Genomic DNA, 23,874 nt, shown 5'->3' with positions numbered 1-23,874 from the left:
TCGTCCAGTTTTTATTTTGTCTGAAAATTAAAAGTAGCGAATTTGCTAATTTCTTAATACTTGACAGAGAAAAAATCTATCGCTTTTTAAATAGCTTAACGTACTCAAATATTAACAAAATATTAAACAAAAAAATTAACAGTAAACCTAATAAGAAATTGAAATAAACCCTTCTTTTAGTAGCTGGAAGTGGAAGAATCAAATTAAAGAAAAGCTTAAAGTTACTTTGAATTTCAGCTACACATGATCTGAATCATTAAAACTTCAATTCATGCGGATTTAATCTTTTTCAAAACTCAAATTTACGATCTGAAATTTATGGATCGGTCGCCACAATATGAATATCCATTACTCTATCTTATATCTAGAAACCGAATTAGACTTTTTTATTTCGGTATTATCCTCTGAATAACTCTGAATTTGTTCCTGATTCCCTTTCTCTTCCTCCACCCTCCTCTCGACTAATCTCGACCTCACAGCGTCCACCTTCTTACGAACGTGTCCCTTTAACCGAGCCGTCTGCATTAACTTCTCCAGTCCCTTCAAAGCCCTGTTCTTGGTGTACTTCTCCTTGGCAGTGGCGAGCTGTACCCACCCTGGTATGTCTGGAATGGCTCTGTCTATAATGAACTTTATAGTGAGGAACACGTGCTCCATGGCTATCACGAACAGGATTTGTTGTCCGGTGGTGAAGTTCGGAAACCACCGTCCCACCTGAAATGTAATAGTTCCAGTAGTTGAACTACAAGGGGATGATGAACGACATGGTCTAGCTGATGCATGATGGGAAATTAAAAATCAAAGTATTTGACAAGTAACAGTACAAATCACGCTCAGTTCATAATTCACATCAGTAATGCGTACTTAATCGACTAAGTGAGTAAAACATAAAATGTCCCACTGAACTCACTTGTCCCCTGATACCGATGAGGGAACAGTTCACTACAATAGAAATGACACTGAGCACCTCGAACGCGTCCTGCCAGAACCCGATATCTTCTACTCTGCTTATGAAGGGTCTCTGCAGCCCATTTACCTGGGTGTGCAGTTCCATGTTAGGTTAATTTGCTGTTTATTGTGGAAATTAATAGGTGGGAAACTGGATAAAAACAAAAAATATGGAATTGTTCCAGTTTTTACTTCATTATCACTATCAGCCGTGTTAAGTGCAGGACAAGTTAGGCTTAAAGAACTAAAAGTGATATGAATAACTTCCTCAACTATCGTTATCAGTGACAGTAGACATTCTACAGCTCCTGTAATATAGACTGGTCACTGGTCCTCCAAAGCAAAACACAAAACTGAATGTGAAACACAAAACTGAAAGTGAAACACAAAACTGAAAGTGAAACTAACCAGCTTAAAAGCATCTCCTCTTATCTCTACAATGTTGTTGAGGAAGGCCCAAACTGCAGCCGGAGGATATGCGGCCGAAAATAAAATCACGTAGCCCATCTGAAAGTTTAATCGAGTAAACGGCAAATTTAACTTTAAGTTTTTATATGTGATATGACGATATGTCAAGCATATGAAAAGTATTTTTTTACAGAAAGTGACAGTTAGATCTTTTTTACATCCTTTGTAACTCAGCGTTTTGGAATTTAAATTTAATATAACTTGATGATAATCACACCCACTATCAAACCAACCTGAATGAACATTTCAAGATAATCATCAAAAGAGCTATCATATCTCGGTTTCTCTGACTCCGTCTCAACTTGAGACAACTTCTCCTCCGCCTTGTTCTCTGTACTGTTGTGTCTTTTCAGCAGGTAAACCTTGGCCCAGCTGATCAGAGTCGGCCCGAGAATCTCCCCACAGTTACCAACTATTTGCTTTGTTATCAACAGAGCTGCTAAAGTCTCTTGTAGCTTCTGAAATAAAAGTGTTGGTATCACATTCTTTGAAGTCAAATGACGCGATTGACTTTGAGCAATACTTATTCACTTGGATCATGGATGTTAATCGAATCTACTAAAATACCTTCAAGTCTCAAATTAAAACTCAAGAACTGCAATTATTTTTCCGAATATTATCACCATGGTAACCATCACCATGTAACACATGCTAGCTTGTCAATTAGCTTGAAATCGAAATTCTGTGCTCCCTCAACTCACGTCAAAGTCCTGAAGGTAGAAGGCGATGTAGAAGAGAGCAAGGAAAGAGTTGACGAACTTGAAGAGGATAAGTTTGAGAACCAACCAATTCTCATACGTTCTCTGGTGCTTGTAGTTCTCCCATTCGTTCAGAAAGAACGCTAGTTTACTGTACATAACTGCAACATAAGCAGAAGTTTAGAATATCTACTGTTTATGACTTGTAAAAACATAATTTCAAGATTTATTACGGATGGAAAAGCCTTTGTACCAATGTCTGGAGAAAAATCATACAAATGTTGATTGAGGAGTTTTTGGGTGCTACTAACTTACTAAGTACTAGGTGCTACTAAGTGTTATTAGGTTTAAGTAGCTGTGACGTGGAGATCTTACCATCGAGAATCCCAACGGTGATGGGGAGGAGTATTTTAGGTGTGTATCTGACAAATTTGGTGAGGAAGGAGGGAACAAAGTCAGGGAAGGTGTTATTTTTACAAATGTACTGGATGTAGTCGTCAAACCTGTAAATATTGAACAACATTAGAAATGATTTTAGTCATGAAGATTTAGCACCGAGTCTGAAGGTAATTTAATTCTTATGCACTTTTGTAAGAACGATAACTCCTCAGTGGCGTAACGAAGGGCCCCGCTGACCCCGCTGTGCGGGGGGGGGGGGGGCGCCATCTTAGGGGGCGCAAAATCGTTGTTTGAATGTGGGACAATTTTGAAAAACTTAACTGAGGTACTAGCAAATCTGCACGTTTTGCTCTAGAAACACACTTTTTTAGAAATTTTACCGGCGTATCCTCTAAAATCACCTTATTTATTCAGTTTTAGGGAGGGGCACCAAAAGGGGAGGGGGCGCCAACATGGGGCGCATTTTCGGCGGGGGCGCCAACAGGCCGCAAAGTTACGCCACTGTAACTCCTGTAGCTGTAGCAGATACCCCCCCCCCCCCCCTTACACCTCTTCCCCCCCCCCCCCCCCCCTCTTACAGCTCCTACCCCCCCCCCCCCCCCTTACAGCTCCTACCTGAAAACAGCGAGCATACTGACGAGAACCACAATGAGACACACCACGCTTACAAACAGCGACACTGTCTGCTTGATCTGTCTCTTGATGCTGGAGTACTGAATCTCAACCTCCCCCGTCACTGGGTTACCACCTAGGGTCCCGTGGAACTGGGGGCGTTGTATCTCCTGGGTCTCCTTGTCTCGACCCAGGGTGCCCCATTCCCAAGCTAGTGCTGCGCTTCTCCTGTGTTACAAGGTGTCAGAACGATTACTATGAGGTTGCTATTGTATTCATATTTGTTTAATTTGTGACCGTAACAGCTAACACATACAATATACATCGAACAGTTTTTGTCTTTTTTTTGTCTTTTTAAATCGTGAAAAGGCGAGATATTTTACCTTTTCCAAATTTCCAGAAATAGTGTAGGCCAAACTACGTTGAAAAAAGCGTAGAAAGTAAAACACCAATCCGCCGAATTGACGTCGTCGTCATCGTAGAACAGGCCTATCGAGAAACCGACTATCTGAAGTAAGAGGTTCAAATATGAGGTTCTAGTAGTTAACATCTTTTTAAAATCTTAACTTTATGAGTTCTACTGTTCTACCCACTGTTATGAACACATCAAATATTACGACCAAAATAACATAACACTAAAATACTGTGGGGTATTATTATTACCAAGGGCACAACTAAAATGGAAGTGTAAGATCCAAGCCAGGCGAAGTAGATGGCTATCTCGTCCCCAAAGTAGTGCCTGATCAGATTAAGTGGTTGAGTTCCGAGGAAGTTCCACACCCATACTCGATTCAGTACGTTTTGTTTACTTTTCTGATGCAGCGGGTAAATCTGGGGAAGTGTAATGTGTAAGTTATTAAAATTTTAAGTTGTAAGTTATTTACTTTTATTGTGCAGTAAGCATTTTCGTTGTAAGGTTGTAGATTAGTGACATGACAGTGAAATTTCGATGGCAAATAGATTGTTGTTTATACTATCAAATATGATAAAGCAAATCATTTATCATTTATCAGGCACTGTACTGAGGCGCAGTGCGTATTTACGACGATCTGAATTTCTACGCGCAGAGCAGAAATCAGCTGCACGTGTGTCCAACCCGTTGCTATTGACAACAAGTTCTATTGCGCGTAGCGCAACGTGAGCAGCCTTATTTTTAGCTTTTTCATCATCATACGGTTGTTAGCAATTATCAGACTTCATGAAAACTACAATTACAAGATTCGATATGGCTGTTTTACTAGTCAAACTGATTGGAATCACTTTTTCATATCTCATGGAGGCAGCACCCCTTCACAATTCGAACAGTTCACAATATCTCGTTATCAGCAGAGAAACGGATCTGATCAGGAGTCCTGTAGAGCCTCAACTTCCGCAAGAAACTGATCTCGGAGACAACAAAAACCCCGAAGAGATAGATTATCTAGCACCTGGCTCATTGGTTCTGCTTAAGACAGCAGATGATGCTTCGTTTGTGACCAAGGAATTAATAGCAACAAATTCTGAAGACGATAACGATGCCCAACCGAACGATGAAAACAGTCAGAACCTGACCAGAAAGAATGAAGAGCATCATTTTGTACGAGCAAATGATCTCGATATCTTATATTTAGAAAAAAGACCCGAAAAGACTGATTTTCCGGTCCTTGCAAACGATGATTCAATAGAGACAGAAGAAGCGGATTATTGGAGAAACATTGGAAAACGTAGCGAAGACACAGCAGCATCTATATCATCTGCTAAATCCGGAGCCAATGTTGGTAAGTGAAACTTATGTTGCAACCTAAATTATTATTACATATCACTTTTTTAACCATGGAAAGAACTTAAACACAAATGTTCTATCATGCCGTCCTTTAAAAGTTTAAAATTTTAAAGGCCAAGAATGACAACCTAACGATTTTCAAATCCCTCAGTGAATATACTGATTCTGATCGTGATATCATTGGGAGGTCTGGGTGCAGGAATACTCATCATCGGAGTTCTGGTTGCCACCTTTATACCACAACTGATCATGTCAAGAGATTATTTGCGACCATTACTTCGGTAATTAAATACTCTTCCATTTACAGCTCAGTAAATGCCTTTGGAATTTCATCGACTGTTCATCTGGGATCCGCTTAAAATTCCCAAAAAGTCTCAAACCCCAGCACCAATTCCTAACAAACCATTACAGAATTTACGAAAAGGTGAGTGGTCCGAACCAGTACAGACTTCATTTGGAAGACTTGGCAACCCTCAAAAATAAACCGTGTGCTGTCCGGGACATAAGGATTAACGGTTACGACAGTGACGATTCACTTGATGAGTATATCTTACATTGGACTCGGTGCAGGCAGAGTCAGACAAAAGGTGATAATTCTACGAAGATTCAAAACATATTAATTTCTAATAATTTCAGAAGAAATTATGGTATATGCAATATGCAATATGCAATATGCATAAGAGAGTGAAAACAGAATCGCATGATTCACGAGAAAATCCACTGACTGAACGTAATTTCTTCAGGTGCAGGCGACAAAAGAAGAAAGTCTCGTCTGTGGTGGACTGATAGTAATACCAAATATCACTGTGAAGATGAGGAGGAATTCATCGACCAGGGAGGTGCTGTGGGTGTCAGGTTCAGTGAGTCGCTCAGTGAGTTCAGTGAGAGCGAATATGATTCGAACGAGAACGATTTCTGAGATCTGCATGCTCCGATACGACAGCTTCTGGGTCTTGACGGTGAAGTTTACTCACTCCGCTTCAGCTCAAGTATATGACGATACTCTCAAAATGGAACTGCGGGGGCGTCTTTCTATCCGCCACATATTTTTTATTTTCTTATTCCTATTCCTGTTTTGCACTCACCTGTTTGATGACACTGTTTGAGATAAGGCCGGACACGACGGACTCGTGCTGGTAAAACTTGATCTCTCCGACCGTGACAGGATGCTCTGTCCGTATCCTGGTTACGATATCGTAGAGGATGAGCTGTCTCTCCGCTGCAGAGAGGAATCCGTCCGTGCTCTGACGTGCACAGAACAGCGAGGTCTGAAGAGGGAGGGTTATTGTGAGAAGATCTGATCTGGGATCAGGGATGTTATGTGCTGATGTGAATACTTAAATACATAACAATAACTATATATATTATATATATTATGTTACAAATAGATATTTTATTTGTATAAATTGTGTATGAATGCTTAAATTATGGTAGTTACGTATTTGGAAAGATGAAATTGAGAACTGAGGCTATGAACAACGAATAATGTGCTTTTCTTGATTACGATTCATTATATAATATCAGCCTTTAACAATTCAAATCTAAAAATATGAAACCTGAAGCAGGGGTTACCTCGTTTCTATTGAAGGGTTTCATGCCGTCCCCTCTCTCAGGGTGTATTCTCTTTAATAGCTCCAAATTCTCAGCTCCCTTCAGAAAGATGCGGCTATCTGCTGTCACCTGCAAATGCGGCTTTAATATGTTGTCACCTGTTCACACAGGAAGAGGGAGTCAGGGAGTCAAGGAGTCAAGGAGTCAGGGAGTCAGGGAGTCAGGGGTCAGGGGTATAGGAAGCAGGGAGCAGGGGTGCCATCGCCCCCCCCCCCCCCCCCCCCCCTTCGGTCCGCACCTGCCACATACCCTTCGATATACGATTTTGGACTCGAGGGTTCCCCTTTGTAATGCGATCTCGGAAAACAGGTCTCCCGCCTTCAGAGGTACGTATCGAGAATGACTCGGACCCAAAATTTTCTGAGTCAAAGCTTTTCTGGAAACTACATTTGTCCATGTTTCATGCTACCCTGTTTATGCTTATAAGCTTATATATAGAAAACGTGATATTTAGTCCGCAGATTGAAAGGACAGTATACAATATATAATTACATTATGCTTTTTGACTTTTGTTATCGTACTTCGTTTCGTTTTATCGGATTGTCTTACCTTTACCTACCAGTACCACCGTTTCACGACGTAACCACTTATTTTACAGCTTGGTCCTTTTACTTGTTTGGCATTATTTATCTTCTTACAGAGCAGTCGTATTTGTGAACGATTGGGCGACATCTGTCCGACAGCGACATCTGTCCGACAGTCGAATTGGGGATTTCGGACAGATGTCGCTGTCGGACAGGAGTCGTTTTTGGCGACATCTGTCCGAATTTCGGATCATATTGTAATTTCGGTTCACATTCGTATTTCACAAGCTCACGGGTAATCTCGTGACGTTGCTCCCATTGTTCGAATACTGATGTGATCCATTCATGGGTTCTGATCCATCGATACGTGATTGACTATTTGACTATTTGAGGACAGGATTGTGCTAGTATAGCCGTACACTGTCGATCACATCACAGGACACAGCCTACATGAGTACATACAGGACAGCGGCCTTATGGAGATCAGTTATCGCAATCCACAAAATCAACCAATCTTCAGTAAACAGACCCAGATCTGCAGCAAACAGACCCGAGAGATCTGGAAACGCTATCCATTCCTGCAAACTACATCCTCTCTACCGACAACAGTCCAATGATGCTCTGGGACTCTGGATGGGACGAACTGACTCGTCGATCTTTCCTCTGGGGGACTCCTAAGAACGCAGATCATATGGCGGACGCGGAGCATTGGGTAGTCGACGGTACCTTCAAATCCGCACCTAAACTCTTCCATCAGCTCTTCACAGTCCACGGACTCTTCCCTGATGGCTGGCACCTCCCCCTCTTCTAAGGACTGATTATTCCTGGTAAACTATGGCTCAGATCATATCTCAATTTAACAATGTTACGTATACAAATTTGCAAGTAACAGTTCAGATCATGTTTCTAATTGGAAATGTGTCGTATTGAAATCAGATCACAATTTCGGACAGATGTCGTTTTTTTCTGATACCCATTAGTCGGACAGATGTCGCTGTCGGACAGGAGTCGTGTTACCTTTGTGAACAAAGTCAAAGTTTTTTAAAAGTTTTTCTGGAAACTACTTTTGTTCATTATGAGCGGACATTTTTTTTTTCGATTTCCGAAGTCCGCACCTACCCTTCGATGTACGATTTTGGACTCGATGGTTCCCCCTTGTAATGCGATCTCGGAGGGCAGGCCTCCCTTTCGCAATACGAGCTCGGAAGCGGGAGCTCTGCCTTAGAAAAATTTTCTAAGTCAAAGTTTTTCTGAAAAATTTTTTGTCCATGTTTCATGGTACCTTGTTTATATTTATAGAAAACGTGATATTCGGCCCGCAGAATTGAAGAAATATATGCGAATTTGGTCTTCAGATTTAAAGGAAAATGCGCGATTTGTCGTGCAGAATTGAAAAAATCGCGATTTGTCGCGAGGATCTGAGAAAATCGCAATTTGTCGCGGAGAATGAAAAAAATCGAGATTCCGCGCATGCTGCAAAAAAATCTAGAATTTTGTTTATCAAACCGGGCCGGAATTGCTTTTAACTTTTTAATTTGATGATAAATAATGGATAGGAAGCTGGTTTCCCAGTGTTTTTATAGTCTAGCTATGTGTTATAGTTTACACCAAAACCTACTCTTCTTAGTTAATGCTAAGTTTTATTTTGTATTGCTTGTACAGAAAATCAATAATCATTTTGCATATAATTGTCATGCTTCGGTACATATTCTAGTATAATAATATTTACGAATTTACTTAAAGTTGTATGTATTTGGATTCAAATTTACTTTGTTAGTTAACTTTACGTTGGATCAAAAATTGCTCTTTTTTCACTGATAAATTTCAATTAAAATGTTAGCAGAGTATCCGTATAGTGTAACTTAATTGCGCCATGTTTTTTAATAAATGGATTACGTTTAGGACTATGCTTCGTATTATTCAATGACCAAGGAGAAGATACGCGAGGAGCAGATACAAAAGATTGAGGAACATGGCAGAGAGGTGTACGAGATACTATTAGAAACACAATGCAATGATGGAACACCGATCATGATCCCTCCGGCACCAGAGTCTAAACATTATGACATCTTCAACATCGAGAAAGCATGACGATATTTTACAAGATTCTGACGATCAAGCAACCACGCTTCGTCAGCAGCTTGAATGGGAAGCCGAGGTTAGTGTTTACAGGGCATTTGAGAGGATGAGCGATCAGGATATGGTGGTGATTCACAGTTTCAGTAGATCCAAAACCACCCACACTCTGTTTCAACCTTCCATTAATTCAAACGTTGATGGGGAAACTGATTTCGTAGTTGTCGGAAATAAGTTCATCGCGTGTTTTGAGGTCAAAGCTCCAGCAAAGGGATGGACCAACCAAAATTTTAGCCAACATTTAAAAAAATCTACCGAGCAACTTGAAAAGACCCACAAGATGATAACAGCAATATCTAATGTTGATGATGGTCTTGAAGATAAATTCCCAATTTACACTTTTACCATCCTCCCAAACTTAACTGAAAGTCAGGCTGACCAGTTTCAAAACAACATCGCCGAGGACTTAAGCAACAGCACCGCTAGCATTGTGAATGTATTGGTTTACCAGGAGGATTTTAAAGATTTTGAAGCATGGTGGCGCTTAAACATTGCTAATCAGAAAACGGTTCCAGAAAAAGTTAGATCTCGAATGATTGGCATAGCTTGTTTTGATTCGAAATTGAGAAACAAATTGAAGGACCGATATGACCTGCTTCGTACCATAGAGAGAGTTGATCGTCTGTCGAAAAATGGAGATTTATCAATCAGATGGAGGAAACCGAAATCTAGCGAAGTTGTGAAAGCACCGGATCATTTTAAGGAGCACTTAGGTATAAGGTGTTTAACTAAAGAACAAATGGATATTTATTCTGAGGACGAATCTAAACTTTGGATAGAAGGAGCAGCAGGATCAGGCAAAACTATTTTGATGCAAGGAAAGATACTAGAGATCATAGAGAGAGCGCTAACGACAAGGCCTGTTTTTATTTTCGTCCCAAATGAGGGAGCTTTGAGACGATTTGAAACATTTCTGCTGTCTGCAAAGTGCCTGGTGTTAAAACAAGGGAAAATGTCATCAGATTTTGTAAGTGCTAGAGGGAGAACAATCGTGGTAACCTGTGATGTATATTCCGAAACGAAATTTGGGAAATCTTTTATGCAGAGGTTTCTTTCGCATTCTTCTCTACATTACAAATTTCACTCAATAATCAGTTCACGATTATGAAGTATACAAAGGATCTAATAGAACCGGATGAAAGTATCCGTCATGACCTGAATTCATTGAGATATTATATCACAGTTCATGAGCTCCAAGAACACATGGGCGAGGGATTACTTTGCCTATTCGTTACGACTAAAGAAGAAAGCTGCAGTAAGTTAAGGTTACGAGTAATTAAAATGCTAAAGTGTTTCAAAACGGTCGATTTATCGAATATAAATTCCGCACTTTTTGTATTAAAGACGTTAACTAAAAACTTAAACGGTGCTCAACTCTTTTTGGAGCTTCTCAAGGAACAATGGAGATGTCCACATATATTTGTTGTGATTGGACAGGATAACAAGATTTTGAGCTATGGCCCTGCTGACCTTACTTACTCTTTCAAACTTAGTCCGACCAAAAGGATTACAGATATACCCGATCTAATTACTAGGCATATGTATCCCGTGATAATTTATGTGCCAGATTCCTACGAAAGAGATATTATATGTGATAGGATAAGTGATTCACAGTTATTGATTGCCACAGAAAAAGTATTGGGAAAGCAGTCCATACTTATGTGCTCAGAAATGAGAGCTATAGTGGTTACATGGAATAAAGACTGGTTCAAGAGATCATTTCGAAAATGGTGCGCCTTGAAGTTCTTCCATCACCAGCACAATGCAATGTCGTGGATACCAGAAGAAATTCAGGCATTTGCGGAAGATTGTGCTAATTTGGGAGATGATTTCAAGAAATTTGCAAAATATATAGAAATTATGAGATTTTCTTTATGGTCAAAAGCAGCAATAAAGAAACTATACCACAAAGAAATTATCGATGGCCAATTTGATTTCAAATTCAATCAATTGGAAAGAGAATTAACCAAACTTTTAACCAAACTTTCTGACAAATCTCATCTGGGAGGTTTCAACTTTTCATTTAATGAGTGTCATCTGTTTGTTGACGATGTTCACAGCATGACATCCGAAACTGATCTACGCCAAGAAGAACATCATATTCTTTTACTAGAGTCTCTCGGTAACAGGTTACAAGATTGCAATTTCCTTAATACTGTCTGGGTATCACATGATTTAATGCAGTCATGTTTTCAAGTTCCAAATTTGGTTTTGGATAATTACAGGGGAATTATAGAAGATATTATTCCCCACAAAAACAGACGCAAACTATCAAATTCTATTCGAAATTCATCGGAGATTACTAGCATCTTGTCCATAATAAAGAAATTCCGTCAAGGGATTCAAGATGACCGAAGCTTCATTTGGGATGAGGACCAAGATCATCTCATACATGGGCCAAAGCCGATTCTTACCTTGATTGAAAACGACAACTTTTCTGATGAAAAACAACATTCAAATCACATTCCTATGTTTTTGCAAAATGACCTCGAGAAACTTAAAGAATTGGGTGAAGGACATGCAGCAATAGTTTCCATAGACTTTGAAAATACCAAATGGAAAGAAGCATTTCAGAGCGGAGTTTGGAAATATAACTTTAGGGACACTTTTTCAGCCGAATGGCCGGCAGTCTTAGTAGTGGTTGACGTATCCCTTCATAAATTGAGGGATCCATCAATGTCTATGTCAATGTGTCCAGCACAGAAAAGGGAACCGGAAATTGGAGATGATGAGATGGACATGTTTTTATCACGTTTGTATACAGTCATTTCGATAGCGAGAGTTTATTGCTCGATATACTTCACAAGCGAACATTCACTCGTAAATAAAAGTTGTTCGACTCCATTTTGCCGCAGATTGAATGATTTGATCGTTGAGTTGCGAGATTATTGCCACATTGTTAAACATGATTTACTTGGATAACTTATCTTACTGTTTTTTAATGGAATTTTTATATCCCCAACCATGTTGGGGATCATCTTCATGTTTGAAATTTTGTGTCAAATGCTGTACCCAGTATCTTTCTTAATCGTCTCACAATAACATTTGGAGTTTTTAATAATTTCCCTATCTTCTATAGACGAGGTATTGCTTGTTAAATAAAGGTATAATGTGTGAATCAGCTATAAATGAATATATTAGAATACTGATTTTTACTTCCTTAAATAACATATTCTGTTTTTTTGTCGAACTTATTGGAAAGTGATGTTGCCAAGTTTAAAATTATGTACAAAATTACAAGCGAAGTAGTAACAAGAGCCTGCACAATCTTCTTCTTGAAATGCTGAGGGAAAAAATGTTTTGTCATTCAGCATTTCAAGACCAAAATTCAAAAAACCATCAAGAACTTGACCATGTGCAGAACCGTAGCGACAATGTCCACGTACCTTGATAAAGAAGTCCTGAGAGCAGCCGACCTCTGAAGTGACGATAAGACCCGCCCACGCTAACTGCTGTTTAAACCACGACAACACTTCTCCGCTCGTCTTGGACGATATTCTGAACAAAATACCGATTATTTTTTATTTCAAAATTCAAATAAACTTAACATCAATGTATTACAGTTATATTTAGAAAATATCACAATATCTCCTGTGAGGCAAAAACATGGATAAGATATTCTGTACAAAATGCCGGTTATAAGATAATAAACCACCTTTCGGTGCTCGAGTACTTGTCTTACAATTATTCGTACGGAAGCACACACGTAAGCACCGTCAAGTTCAACCGAGGGTAAGACCAGAGAGACAATGATTTAATCATAATGATTATAAATTGTTAAGTTAATAATAATATTACTTTACACGTTAGCTAGTTAACGTGTCGGACTGTTGATCGTAAATAAAGTTAGCGTTATCCACTTATTGTTCGGATGAAACGATTTATTATTTATGGGACCACGATAAACTTATACTGATTACTGACCTAAAAGCAATGTCACATTCGATGATAGGAATGACTGGAACTCCGTTCTTTGCCCGACTGTTCAGGGCGTCCACTGAGAGTGACGGATCGTTTTTAGCGTCGTGATTCTCCTGCAGGTAACATTAATATTATTACTGCATATAACCATGGTGACACATAACGGGTTATTATGTATGGTACTTTTAATTTAGTCATACCCTCGCCTGAGTGATTATTTCTTCCTAACTTTATGATTAAAATGTTTATTGCCGTTGAGTGGAAATCGAAAAAACTCGACCGTAGCGTTTAAACAGCAGCTTCGATCGCTTTTGATTTGAAATCCAGCAGTGAAGGTCGGTACCGCGAAAAAATAATTCATGAAGAGCAATTTTAAAAGCACATCCCCGAAGGGCACGCCTACCAACCCAACTTATAGAGGTGGCAGAGGAATGGGATTGCATCTGAAAAGTTAAAAGTGCAAGTTTGTTAACACGCATTTTAAAGAAGCTAAGCGCTCACTCGATCTTTCATTTGTGAACTAAAACATTTTCACCCCGGCAGATAATTGCAATAAATTAGTTACCAAAACGTCGGACGTGCTCCTCCTAACAAGCCTAATAAATTTGGCGGCAAAGTTTGGGCTGTTGTCGGAGGACGGTGTCTCCTCGGTGAAGGAATGGTCTATTAGCTTGTGATCTGTTCCCGGACTTTCGGACTTCGTGTTTATGTCAGGGAGTTTGGGGTCTGAATGGACTTCGGTGTAGTCTTGGTCCCTGGTAAAGAGTGAGCTTAAGGCACAGAGGATATTTCTAAGGAGGATTTGCCACATGAAATGAGTTAGATTTAGGGTCATGTCGCGATCAAACATTTAACCCTTTGGGTTCAGAAAAATAGTTGATTTTAAGGTTAACCCTCTGTCTAGATGAAGATCAAGATTTGCCTTCTGATTAATTAATTAACTTAAATGTATGTTTTATCTTCTAGCAAATAAATACGATTTAAGTTGTATCCTTAATTAAAGAAGTAAACTGTGAAGGTAAAATTGTAAATATGAACAAGTAAGTAAAGTTTTACCCTCCAGTACACAGTAAAGAAATAAAGGTAACATTTCACCCTCTAGTTAAGTAAAAAGGTTAAGGGCTTACCCTCTAGTAAGACCAATAGAGCTCCCCATCTGCTTTATCAGATCATCCTCCGACTGTTCCACACTGTCCCTCTTAAAGTTCAGTAAATTACCCCTCCTCTTCATAGCTGGACTCTCGGGAGAATCTGAGATGTAGGAGAGGGACTCGAGCATATCCTGGGTTGATAGCTGGGATTGTAGAATGTTCTGCGTAGATTGTTCTAGAATGTTCTGTGTAGACTGTTCTAGAATGTTGTCTGGAGGTTGCTCGAGAGAGTCAGGTTGTGATGTAGTGGAGGGGGTGGTGGACATGTTCTTTAGCAGTGTGATGTAGGGTACTGCGGAGGGAGATCTGAGGGAGGTTTATATTAAAGTCATTATTGTAACGGTATCCGCATATTAAAACCAGACAGTAACAAATTGTGAAGGGCCTGAACGGAACCCCTCGGTTTCATTTCCTTGTTTAACACTGTCCGCGTATGGCAAGGACATTCACCGCGTTCGGTGTCACGATGAGGATAATAAATTAAAGCTGAGGCATTGATTTGAAGTTTTTATACGGTGAAACACTATCCAGGAGTTCATTATAAATAAAGCCAGGTCAGTCCAGCCAAATGTTAAGCAATAATTACAAAGGATAAATTTCATTACAATAGGTACAAGTATTATACCTTGCATGATCGAGAAACAAAATGGACATCAAATAAAATAATGTAAGTCCACACTCCACACCAAATCGGTGAGACTTTCCTTGACAATAGACACTTAACCTCGATGACAAATACTACAAATAACAGTTCCAGAAATAAATAGGGAATTCTTTTAAACAAACTTTTAAAGTAACTACTTTCAAATTATTCCTCTTCTGAATATCGATTGTGTTGTAAATTGTGTTGTAATGTGTCAGCTAAGCGGCCCTCAGTTCTCCGGTAAATTCTTTTGATTTAATCCGAGCAAGTTTACAATCCAGATAATTACATTTTGAACTTGTATGCAAGTAACGTTATCAAAACATTGGGAAATTTTACAAGTTGAACTCGTTGAAATTCCGATTTTTAAATGGTTCACAAATTTAATAATCTATGTTTTGAAATTTAGGTTTGAAAATACCCGGAATTAAATGTGATCCAAATTCGTCCGGTTTTACATTTACCCTCAAGACACGAACACGAATACGAAACGAAACACAGTATTTACCACCCCGCTACTATGCGACAAAGCTTTTGTAGAAGATATATTATAACCAAATAATTTACACAATACGGTTCCCATGTCTGAGCGGCTCTCTCGGAGCAGAAATATTAATTTCAAAAACACAATAGAAAACTTATTAATTTTGAAGTTGTTGTATCTTTTCCGAGTGGTATTGACATAAACGAGAACTAGAACTAAAAGCGAAACAAAACTAACCGTTTGTATATATCAGGATGTTTGTAGCTGTGTTCGCACTTGTTGATAACCTTTTCCGCAGAAATACCAGATGTCTCCGCTTGATCGTTTACCTGAACACTCACGTCCTTCAGTGGGAGGGAATCGCTGATATTCGGGTCTGGTCTGACTCCTATAGGGCATTACAATTATCAGCGCAAATGGATGACAGGCACACGGGGATTGTACTAATAACATGGCCATACCTCCATGATTATGATAAGTAGCGATGTTAACTGTTATATTTGATTTTAACACACAGACGTGTTAACCCATGATGATGATGGTAGTACAATGTGAATAAATGTACAATCCGCGAACACACTGCACAAGATACGATGACGTGGAAATAGTGCATTGTGTGTGTAATTGTTAAACGGTTATCAGAATAATGACATTGGCAGCTTTTTTCATATTTTCATGTTTCGCATCAAGCGAGCTGGTCAGTGCGAAATAAGCAGGAACACCATGACATGTAATGGCCGAATATTAAAATAGCAAAGTTGGATAATTTCAAGCCGTGCATCTTTAACTTGATACGGAGACAGTTAAATAGTTTTTTTTTCGTTGCCAAACGGCCCTAATAGAAGTTTGGACTATAACACCTATACATCTATAGCACCCTGCCTAAACGTTCGGAACTCCCGGACCTATGTGGCAAGCCCCTGCTCCCTGAACAAAAACATACCTCTCGGTTGTTTGTAGCAAGTAGAACAAGTTGAAAGGGCTCCTTCAGACAGATTCCTTATCTCCTCCGACTTATCTGTATCTGGACTAGTCACCTTATCTTCGCTGCAGTTGATGTTAACGTCCTTTGATAGGTCGTTCTGGACAGGACTGATCTGAGGATAAGATGATTTTTTAAAATTCCTGAATACAAAAAACTATCTGAGGATAAGATGATTTTTTAAAATTCCTGAATACAAAAAACTATTTTTAAACAAGGTAAACAGTATCTTACATACTAGATAACTAAATGTTAGAGGGGGGGGCATTGGGCAACCGCTAGAGGGGGGGGGCAACCGCTACTGTGGTTAAAAAGTGAAATCCCCAGATTATTGATTGAGTTTCTCAAACAAAAGGAAACAAAAAAGCTGTTACATGTTGAAGCTTTGCCAGCAAGTGCTGTCGAATTCCAGGAAAGTAAGCCCTGTCAGCACTGTCACCGGTCTTTAACAATACTGCCCATTAGATAAGGAGTTAATCCTGTTCAGAAAGTTAAGAAGGGATAGATTATAACGTAGTGCTGGTTATAGGGCAGATCCGGAAGGGCTGCAGTTCTCCCTCGCATTTCGCAACCAGAAGACTTAAGCAGAGCTCATATGCAATTCTTTTGTTGGGTTCCAGGGAAAATAGCCTCGCCATCGCCAGGGATCTTTATCAGTACCGCCAGTGAAAAGCGGAGGTGATCCAGTTACCTCCACGAGTCAGAAGATCAAAGCGGAGCTCAGGTAAAAAAACATTTTTGTTGGCACCATGAAGTACCCAAAGACCCGTATTTAAAAAGATACCTTTTGCATAAACATAAAGGTAGTGCAACTCCCACCCCCCCCCCCCCCCCCCCCCCCCCCCCCTTTTATCCTTCCCCCTCCCTCAATTATTAAAAGTGAACTACAAACCCCCTCAAACTCATATCATAAAAAGTACCTGTGAATCCGAGAGCAACTTCTGGATAACAGCAGATTTTTCTAAAAGCTTTATCGAACGTTGGCTGGCAGCTGAGGAAGATGCTGAAACACGTGGTATTGTGGGTGGCACAAAAAGAATCTGATTTGGATCGTCTGATGAATATTCTGACAAGACAGTAGGTATTAAGAATTGGGTTGTATCAGTGATGTCTCTGAACGGAGCGTTTGATTCTTCTTCGGCTGCTGATTCCTCGACTTGTTCCATAAAACCTATTAGTTGTGTATCTGATTGTAAGACTGTAACACCAGGGTCTGGACTGTCTTCAAGAGGAGAAGGTGGTGTCGGGAAGAAGGACTCGAAGTCCTCTTGATCTGAGTCTGTGGGGGTTGAAAACACGTAGTCTGATAATGTTGGTGAGGGTGGATCCAGGACCCTTCTTTCTGAAGTGGTAGTTGGAGAGGGTGGATCCAGGACCCTTCTTTCTGAAGTGGTAGTTGGAGGGTCTACTGTACTGTTCTCCGCTCTACTAGCAGTATGCACCTGATCCTGCCATTTGGCCAGTCTCTTCTCCTCTTCTTGTTTCTCTGAAACGCAATACAAACGAATAACATAAAGTATTGAATATTAACAGGATATCAAAGTGCAAGCAAACTTGTTCAGCGAATTTTAAACTCGGCAGTCTGCCATAGTGCCATCCTGGCCTGTGCTGATTTTTATCTAAGTAATAAATATGCGCATAATGTGAATTACCTTCAAAATTTCCTTCAAATTTCCTTCAAAATTGTAACAAATAAAAATTAAGGCTAAATATGTATCCAGTGCTAAGTGATCAAGACTAAAAGTAAATGTGTAAATGCAACCCTGTTCAGCCTGCTTGTGGGTCGGTTCATGAATATGAAGATCGTGCAGAATTAGCGTGGCGCTACGTACTGCAATTATAGATAAAATTGTTGGGCTAAATCCGTTGAATATGTAAATATAATTAATAACATAATTCATAATATGCTAATTATTTCGTTTGGTTCTTTGACTCTAAGGTCTGAGTCTTGGCCACCCAGTCGGAGGCCCAGAGCTCAGGCGTTTGAGTCTCAATCGGTTTGAGCCCACAGTCCAATTAGGGTCTCACTATAATCAGTACTATTTAACTTTCTTGTCAGAAAGTTGAGTTGCAGTCTCAAACGTTTAAAAACTTTGGATCCAACTATGTATTAGATTAAGATACTAAGGAACTCAAAGTCGAACCGTCCATTATTCGTAAAATTAAATAAACTTATAAAATTAAATATAATTTAAATCGTGTTTACACTAACTTTTCCTTTTTTCGATAGCATCTTTGATTTTGTACTCAACGTCATCAATCCAGCTTCTAAACCGTTCCACCATAAGATCAAACTTGGCCTCTAACGACCCTTCATCTAAACAACAAGAGCAATCCATGATATACAGACCCGATATTATAACAATCAGAGGATTGCAAAACAGTCGGTGTCCGGTGAAATAGGGAGCAAAACAATTAACAAAGAGTGATGTCCGGGACTGGCGAACAAAACCGACCCGAAGTGATACAAATCACATAATATGAGCCGGTTATGTGATTTAGAATAGCGGAGTTAGCGGCGGGAAGAGCAGTACAATAGATAGGACCGAGTTATAACCGTTCTTTAGGAGTATTCAGGCATTATATTTCAATATAGCCAGGATATCCATCTACTCATAGTAACATTAGTAGTTTGTACGCTATTAGTATTAACACCGGGTAGATGTAATGGTTCGAGTGTAGCAAGGGGAGCCCGGCTATTATAGATAGTGTTGACTGATGGGGGATTTCAGGTCACTAGTATTGCCCGAGACTAATGGCCTTGAATATGCAGTAAGAGGCAACTTCAAGTCGAGTATATGTGTATATTATATATAAATAAGAGTCTAAAAGAAAATGTTTCAAACAATAGAACCAAGCTAGGGAGGCTAGTCTCTTCCGTTCTTAGCTTAGTAAAGCTTTGAGACAAAGCTATTTGTTTATGTTACTGAAGGAAGTTGGGACAAACTCTAAGTCTAAAAAGGAACTATGAACCCTGATGCGGGACAGGGATGTATGGACTATGGAGGGGTTATCTGGCGTAGATCGGGTTTAGTTCCGACATAGTAGTAGTAGTAGTAGTAGTAGTAGCTTTGTGCAAGATAAACTTAAGGGAAAAATATTCTACAAATTATGTTTACTACAGCACGCTTTCCTTAATTACTAAAATTTAACCAACCGGAACTTCTGTTGAAATAACTTATAGATAATCTTATCTGTAATTAACTTCGTATTGTGTAGTTCTACACAATCTTATCTGTAATTATTTTCAGCGGAAGTTCAGGTTTGGTTTAGTTGGGTAATTAAGGAAAGTCCCTCTAATACAGGGAATTTGTCAAATAAAACAACGTCAGTAACTTTCTTAACTTTATAGTTGCACAGTTTCAGTTACTGAATGTCCATTCGTGTGACGGATACAAATGAAACGAAATAAGTTTACAATACCTTCAGTTGTTACACTATTCCAATGCGGGCACCTTAAGCTAAACAAATTCTGCGCTGAAACTGTAAGCACTGAAAGCTTGGTGTTCCCAAAAGATAAAATAGATTAAGTGAACGTTATACGACCAGTTGTTGTCTCTTATACTTATAGAATGTAGCCATGTTCATTGTTAATGTTATATTTCCAATTCCCAGACCTTAACTATACATGGTATAGGGTAATGATAACAACAAACAAAGCTATCCCGGTATGTACAACATAATATTAATAGTAAGCTTTATTGAGTTGTGTTTTGTGTACACGTTCAATCGATCAGCTGACAAACAGGAGGGCAATTAGATGCCAGGCTTTAATAGTGATAACTGATAGCGGCCTTAGTTCTGTGATATTATAACGAGCTAAACAGCAATCAATAATGATCGCATCAGACTTTAGAGGCAGACTTGGGACTTAGCAATTACGGACGGAGACCTGAACTAGAGCTCCACTGGAACATTTAACATTACTACTACTACTACCGTACTACTACGCTCTTATGTGATTTAAAGCCACTAATCGCTGCACGAACTACGTCATTAGGTAGCAAAAGATCACTTATTCACAAGGGCATAACATAAATGATAAAAGCCAGATGTTTTCACGTGTATACAATCCTTGAGCATGACATGAAACCTAGTAATTTGAAACACTGAAACCGATGTAACAACAATGAACAGTTTCGAGGATTAGTTTCAAATCCAGGTGTTTTACTTTACTGTTTTACTGTTTAAAGTGATATAAGATATTGTATTACCACACTACAGATCTGCTATGAGGCAGCCGGGCATTATATTTTACTTCAGCTTTATAACTACTGGAATACTGGAGTTGAAAGTTGCCGAAACCAAGCCACAAGCGGAATTTTAGGGTCGAAATTATAATCTTGAAATCTCAGATTGTTTACAGCTACCTTGGGAACATCATCCCTAGCTGAAGGCGATTTACACATGTATTTTGAAAGCTCCTGCTAAAAATCTGTTTATATCACTTATATGATTTAAACAAATCCTCCTTCAGGTTTAAATGTTTGAAAACTGTAAGGCGGAGAGAGAGGCTAGCAACGTCCAGTAGGTTTACAGGTGCAAGTGTATTGTGTAAACAGCAGCGGACAGGGGCCAAATAACTGCTGAAATAAGCAACGCTCAATGATGGGGAGACTGGGTGAGTCAACCTCCAAAATGTTAACAAAAGAGGAACACAAAATGTAAGCAAGCAAAGGACACAGCAGAAATAGTTGTAAAACATGAGTCTCAAGTCTCAATGTTTATCACTGCACTGTGGAATTAATACACAATAACGCTCCATTGATACACAAGCACTGTAACACTTACAAGCTTTCAAAATGACTCCACAAAGAATGAACTGTTGTTTAATTGGTGACAAAACAATAATTTCCATGTTGTAGACAGTATATATAATACTATTACTAATAGATTACACACAAAATTACAGCTCTTCTTTATCAAAATGTTTATTAAAATACGAAAAAACATAGATAGCACCATTTCAACGATTTATGATCGGTGCAGCTTTCTAATAATCCCAAACTAGCAGAGAAACGTAGAGAAGATATTTAGCAAGGCTGGTTCTATTTAGCTCGTTCCCAAATACAAGTGACAGGTGTGCTCATATAATTGCCGGCTACATTATTACTCCGCGATCTGGGGGAGTGTAAACGGTTCACATGGGGCAGGTTAAAAAGTGGATTATTGGAGCAGGGGCAGGTTTATTGAAACTTTTTGAAATAATACGGACATAAATCCGTGTCACACAATATTCTACTGTACACTATTCAAAATACTATTATTAGTCTGTGACAGATGTGAGTTTGCGCAATATTCGAATGAGGTGACAAAGTTTAAACTTGTTACTACATTTGAAATGAAACCTTGGGGCTAGGACGTAATTGACATGTTCACTGTTTTCTTTTTGAGAAACAAACCGTAAATAAGTTTCTGTTGATCACTATATCACCAAAAGAATGCTGAAATAGAATATGAAATATGGACTGAATACGTGCCCTACTTTCTAGGCGACACTCGACAGTATGGCTGTATGGTATTGGATAATGGATATCCAATAGCATTGTATTACATAACAAGGGAATGAAATGATATAGTAAGCTAAGACCAAAACCTAAATAGTCATATTAATATAACATTTAACGTTTTATATGGTCTGAACCCTAAGGTATGGATAAATAAAGACAGACTTAATTGTAATTAAGTATTTTCTCTTTTTAACCCAGTCCCGCTGTAAGTGGGCTCACTAAACACGGACGGACGGCGCCAGCCTCTCCCTCCGAAGAATCTTCGAACAACTTAGACTGATCATAACATAGGAGTATGATCTTAAAATTTAAAGCGGCATAAATCATCGATCATAGTGTCTGAAAATGCAGCCACAATCTGTAGTACATATGCAATTGAACAGCCTGGTACCGATAAAGGCAGAAGACTGGACGGTATATACCATATCAAACCGATCTTCTCCATTTTTAAAAGTCTATGCTCCCAGAACCAAGTGAATATTTTAAAATATTGACTTAAATTGAAGTCAAGATTATCAAGCGGTTTAAGTCTACTATTTCCCGCCGAAAATAAATGGACGTTCACATAAACTGCCTACTTACTGCTCAGATATAACTTAAATTGAGTACCCAGTTGCAGCCTGCAATGAATAGGCTGCAGCCTGCAACTGCATAGTGCATATCCATGTTTAATGCAAAACAAGACGCCACTCTTGGAGACTTGGACCATGGCCAGGTTCTTAAAGTACCTACTTTAAGTATCTGGCCGTGGTCCAAGGTACTTACCACTTTTGAACCACGGTCAGGTACTTACCGTGAAAGTGATCTGTGCGGCTTCCTGAGCTTAGGGGTCGTTCACGTTTACATAATATTAATATTACGTAATCAGCCGAGGGGGGAGGGGGTTTCCAAATGCTTACGGTTGATATACCGGGGGGGGGGGGGCGGAAGTTAATTTGGTCGTTGATTACGTACATTTTCTTTTTTACCCTCTAGAATTAAATACAAAATAACAATTTGGCAATATTTTAATTCAAATTCCACTCAATTTCACCCTGTTAGTGATAAAATTTAGAAATTGATCGAATATCCGGCTATAATAGTAAGTAGTTTAGAATTGTATCACGTTGTGACCCCCACGGTCGTTTCACTATAGTTTAGTGACGTAATATATGACGATACAGGGGGAGCCGCGCACTCGTGCGCGGCGGGTCATACAACGTATGACAATTGTTTAAAAGGTGCTTGGCCGGATATCGTAACAATGATTTCGGCTCATCATGATAGCAATAGCATGATCTCGGTAGCATGCAACGTAGAGAAAAGTGTTCTATAGGGAAAAAAGTCAAGGGGGGAAGGGGGGGGGGAAGGCCATGATTACGTAATATTGCTGTCAGGATAGGAGGGGGGTTGGGTCTTGATTACGGTTGATTACGGAGAGGGTAAAATTGCTAAAATATTGATTACGTAATATGTGAACGACCCCTTACTTGCGGGACTTTCAAACAGCATACCGTCTCTGTGCCTTATTTAGAGAGAGGTTTCGGAAAGGAGCTTCTAATTCTGTATATTCGTTTAAAATGCCAGAATGTTTTAAAAGCTGTAAAGATGGGCAGCATGTTACGACGACAAAGTATTAACGTTAATTTACCACTGTAATATTTCCATCACTGTACTTGCAGTAACGGTTAACATTATATTTGTATGTACCAACCGTCACTCCCAGTTAATTTCCATTTGAAATTGCGCTCACGTCTACAATAAGGTCATGTAATTAGGCAATCAGGCGAGTGACAGGGTAATGTTGAGCAATCTATCCAGTCGTAAGCAAGTGGGTAAAACTTGAGAGTCTGGGATGCGGAACCACATTCTTCTTTTTCTTCTTCGTAGGGGGCTGTGGTAATGTTCAGGATGACCACTATAAGATAGAGTATTGGAGCCCTGTGCTTACCCCGGTGCGGAACCACATTATCCAACAGCAATTAGCATATATGTTATGATATTCTTCAGCGATAGATTCAAATTTGTAAAATTTACACCGGCTCC

At 39.3% G+C, this 23,874-nt stretch overlaps 3 protein-coding genes across 4 annotated transcripts in view; 2 read left to right on the top strand and 1 right to left on the bottom strand.

Moving 5' to 3' along the window:
- Positions 1–23,874, top strand: part of LOC134815976 (uncharacterized) — a 578,562-nt gene that overhangs the window by 275,393 nt on the left and 279,295 nt on the right. The gene's annotated exons all lie outside the window — the stretch shown is intronic.
- On the bottom strand, positions 45–18,961 carry LOC134815010 (anoctamin-8-like). 2 transcript variants are annotated; one of them, XM_063823442.1, is made up of 20 exons: positions 18,552–18,961; positions 17,260–17,825; positions 16,301–16,454; positions 15,595–15,745; positions 14,207–14,536; positions 13,645–13,834; positions 13,487–13,522; positions 13,083–13,192; positions 12,545–12,656; positions 6,460–6,567; positions 5,973–6,155; positions 3,789–3,956; positions 3,509–3,633; positions 3,129–3,353; positions 2,490–2,617; positions 2,118–2,275; positions 1,650–1,874; positions 1,357–1,455; positions 911–1,036; positions 46–714 (listed from the first exon to the last, which is right to left on the bottom strand). In XM_063823442.1, the coding sequence occupies exons 1-20, from the start codon at positions 18,676–18,678 to the stop codon at positions 349–351; spliced, it is 3,687 nt and encodes a 1,228-aa protein (XP_063679512.1). In that variant the 5' UTR covers positions 18,679–18,961; the 3' UTR covers positions 46–348. The 2 variants fall into 2 exon arrangements, with proteins under 2 accessions (XP_063679513.1, XP_063679512.1); XM_063823443.1 differs by lacking the exon at positions 13,487–13,522 and having other exon boundaries at positions 45–714.
- LOC134815011 (uncharacterized) lies at positions 4,303–5,981 on the top strand. The gene is made up of 4 exons (XM_063823444.1): positions 4,303–4,882; positions 5,039–5,168; positions 5,299–5,474; positions 5,631–5,981. The coding sequence occupies exons 1-4, from the start codon at positions 4,324–4,326 to the stop codon at positions 5,804–5,806; spliced, it is 1,041 nt and encodes a 346-aa protein (XP_063679514.1). The 5' UTR covers positions 4,303–4,323; the 3' UTR covers positions 5,807–5,981.

This window comes from Bolinopsis microptera, chromosome 5 (genome assembly GCF_026151205.1).
Source record: "Bolinopsis microptera isolate Bmic1 chromosome 5, MBARI_Bmic_1.0, whole genome shotgun sequence".
Lineage (NCBI taxonomy): Eukaryota > Metazoa > Ctenophora > Tentaculata > Lobata > Bolinopsidae > Bolinopsis > Bolinopsis microptera.
The sequence above is the reverse complement of the archived record's forward strand: the minus strand, read 5'-3'. Positions and strand labels throughout refer to the sequence as shown.

Bases quoted from the DNA above. Each gene is read 5' to 3' on its own strand.
- LOC134815011 (XM_063823444.1), top strand. From the start codon at position 4,324: ATGAAAACTACAATTACAAGATTCGATATGGCTGTTTTACTAGTCAAA. The intron at 4,883-5,038 runs GTAAGTGAAACT...CAAATCCCTCAG, and splicing joins TAAATCCGGAGCCAATGTTG to TGAATATACTGATTCTGATC. The intron at 5,169-5,298 runs GTAATTAAATAC...AAACCATTACAG, and splicing joins TATTTGCGACCATTACTTCG to AATTTACGAAAAGGTGAGTG.
- LOC134815010 (XM_063823442.1), bottom strand. From the start codon at position 18,678: ATGGATTGCTCTTGTTGTTTAGATGAAGGGTCGTTAGAGGCCAAGTTT. The intron at 16,455-17,259 runs GTACTTTTTATG...TCTTATCCTCAG, and splicing joins AGTTGCTCTCGGATTCACAG to ATCAGTCCTGTCCAGAACGA. The intron at 6,568-12,544 runs GTACGTGGACAT...CCGCATTTGCAG, and splicing joins CTCAGGACTTCTTTATCAAG to GTGACAGCAGATAGCCGCAT.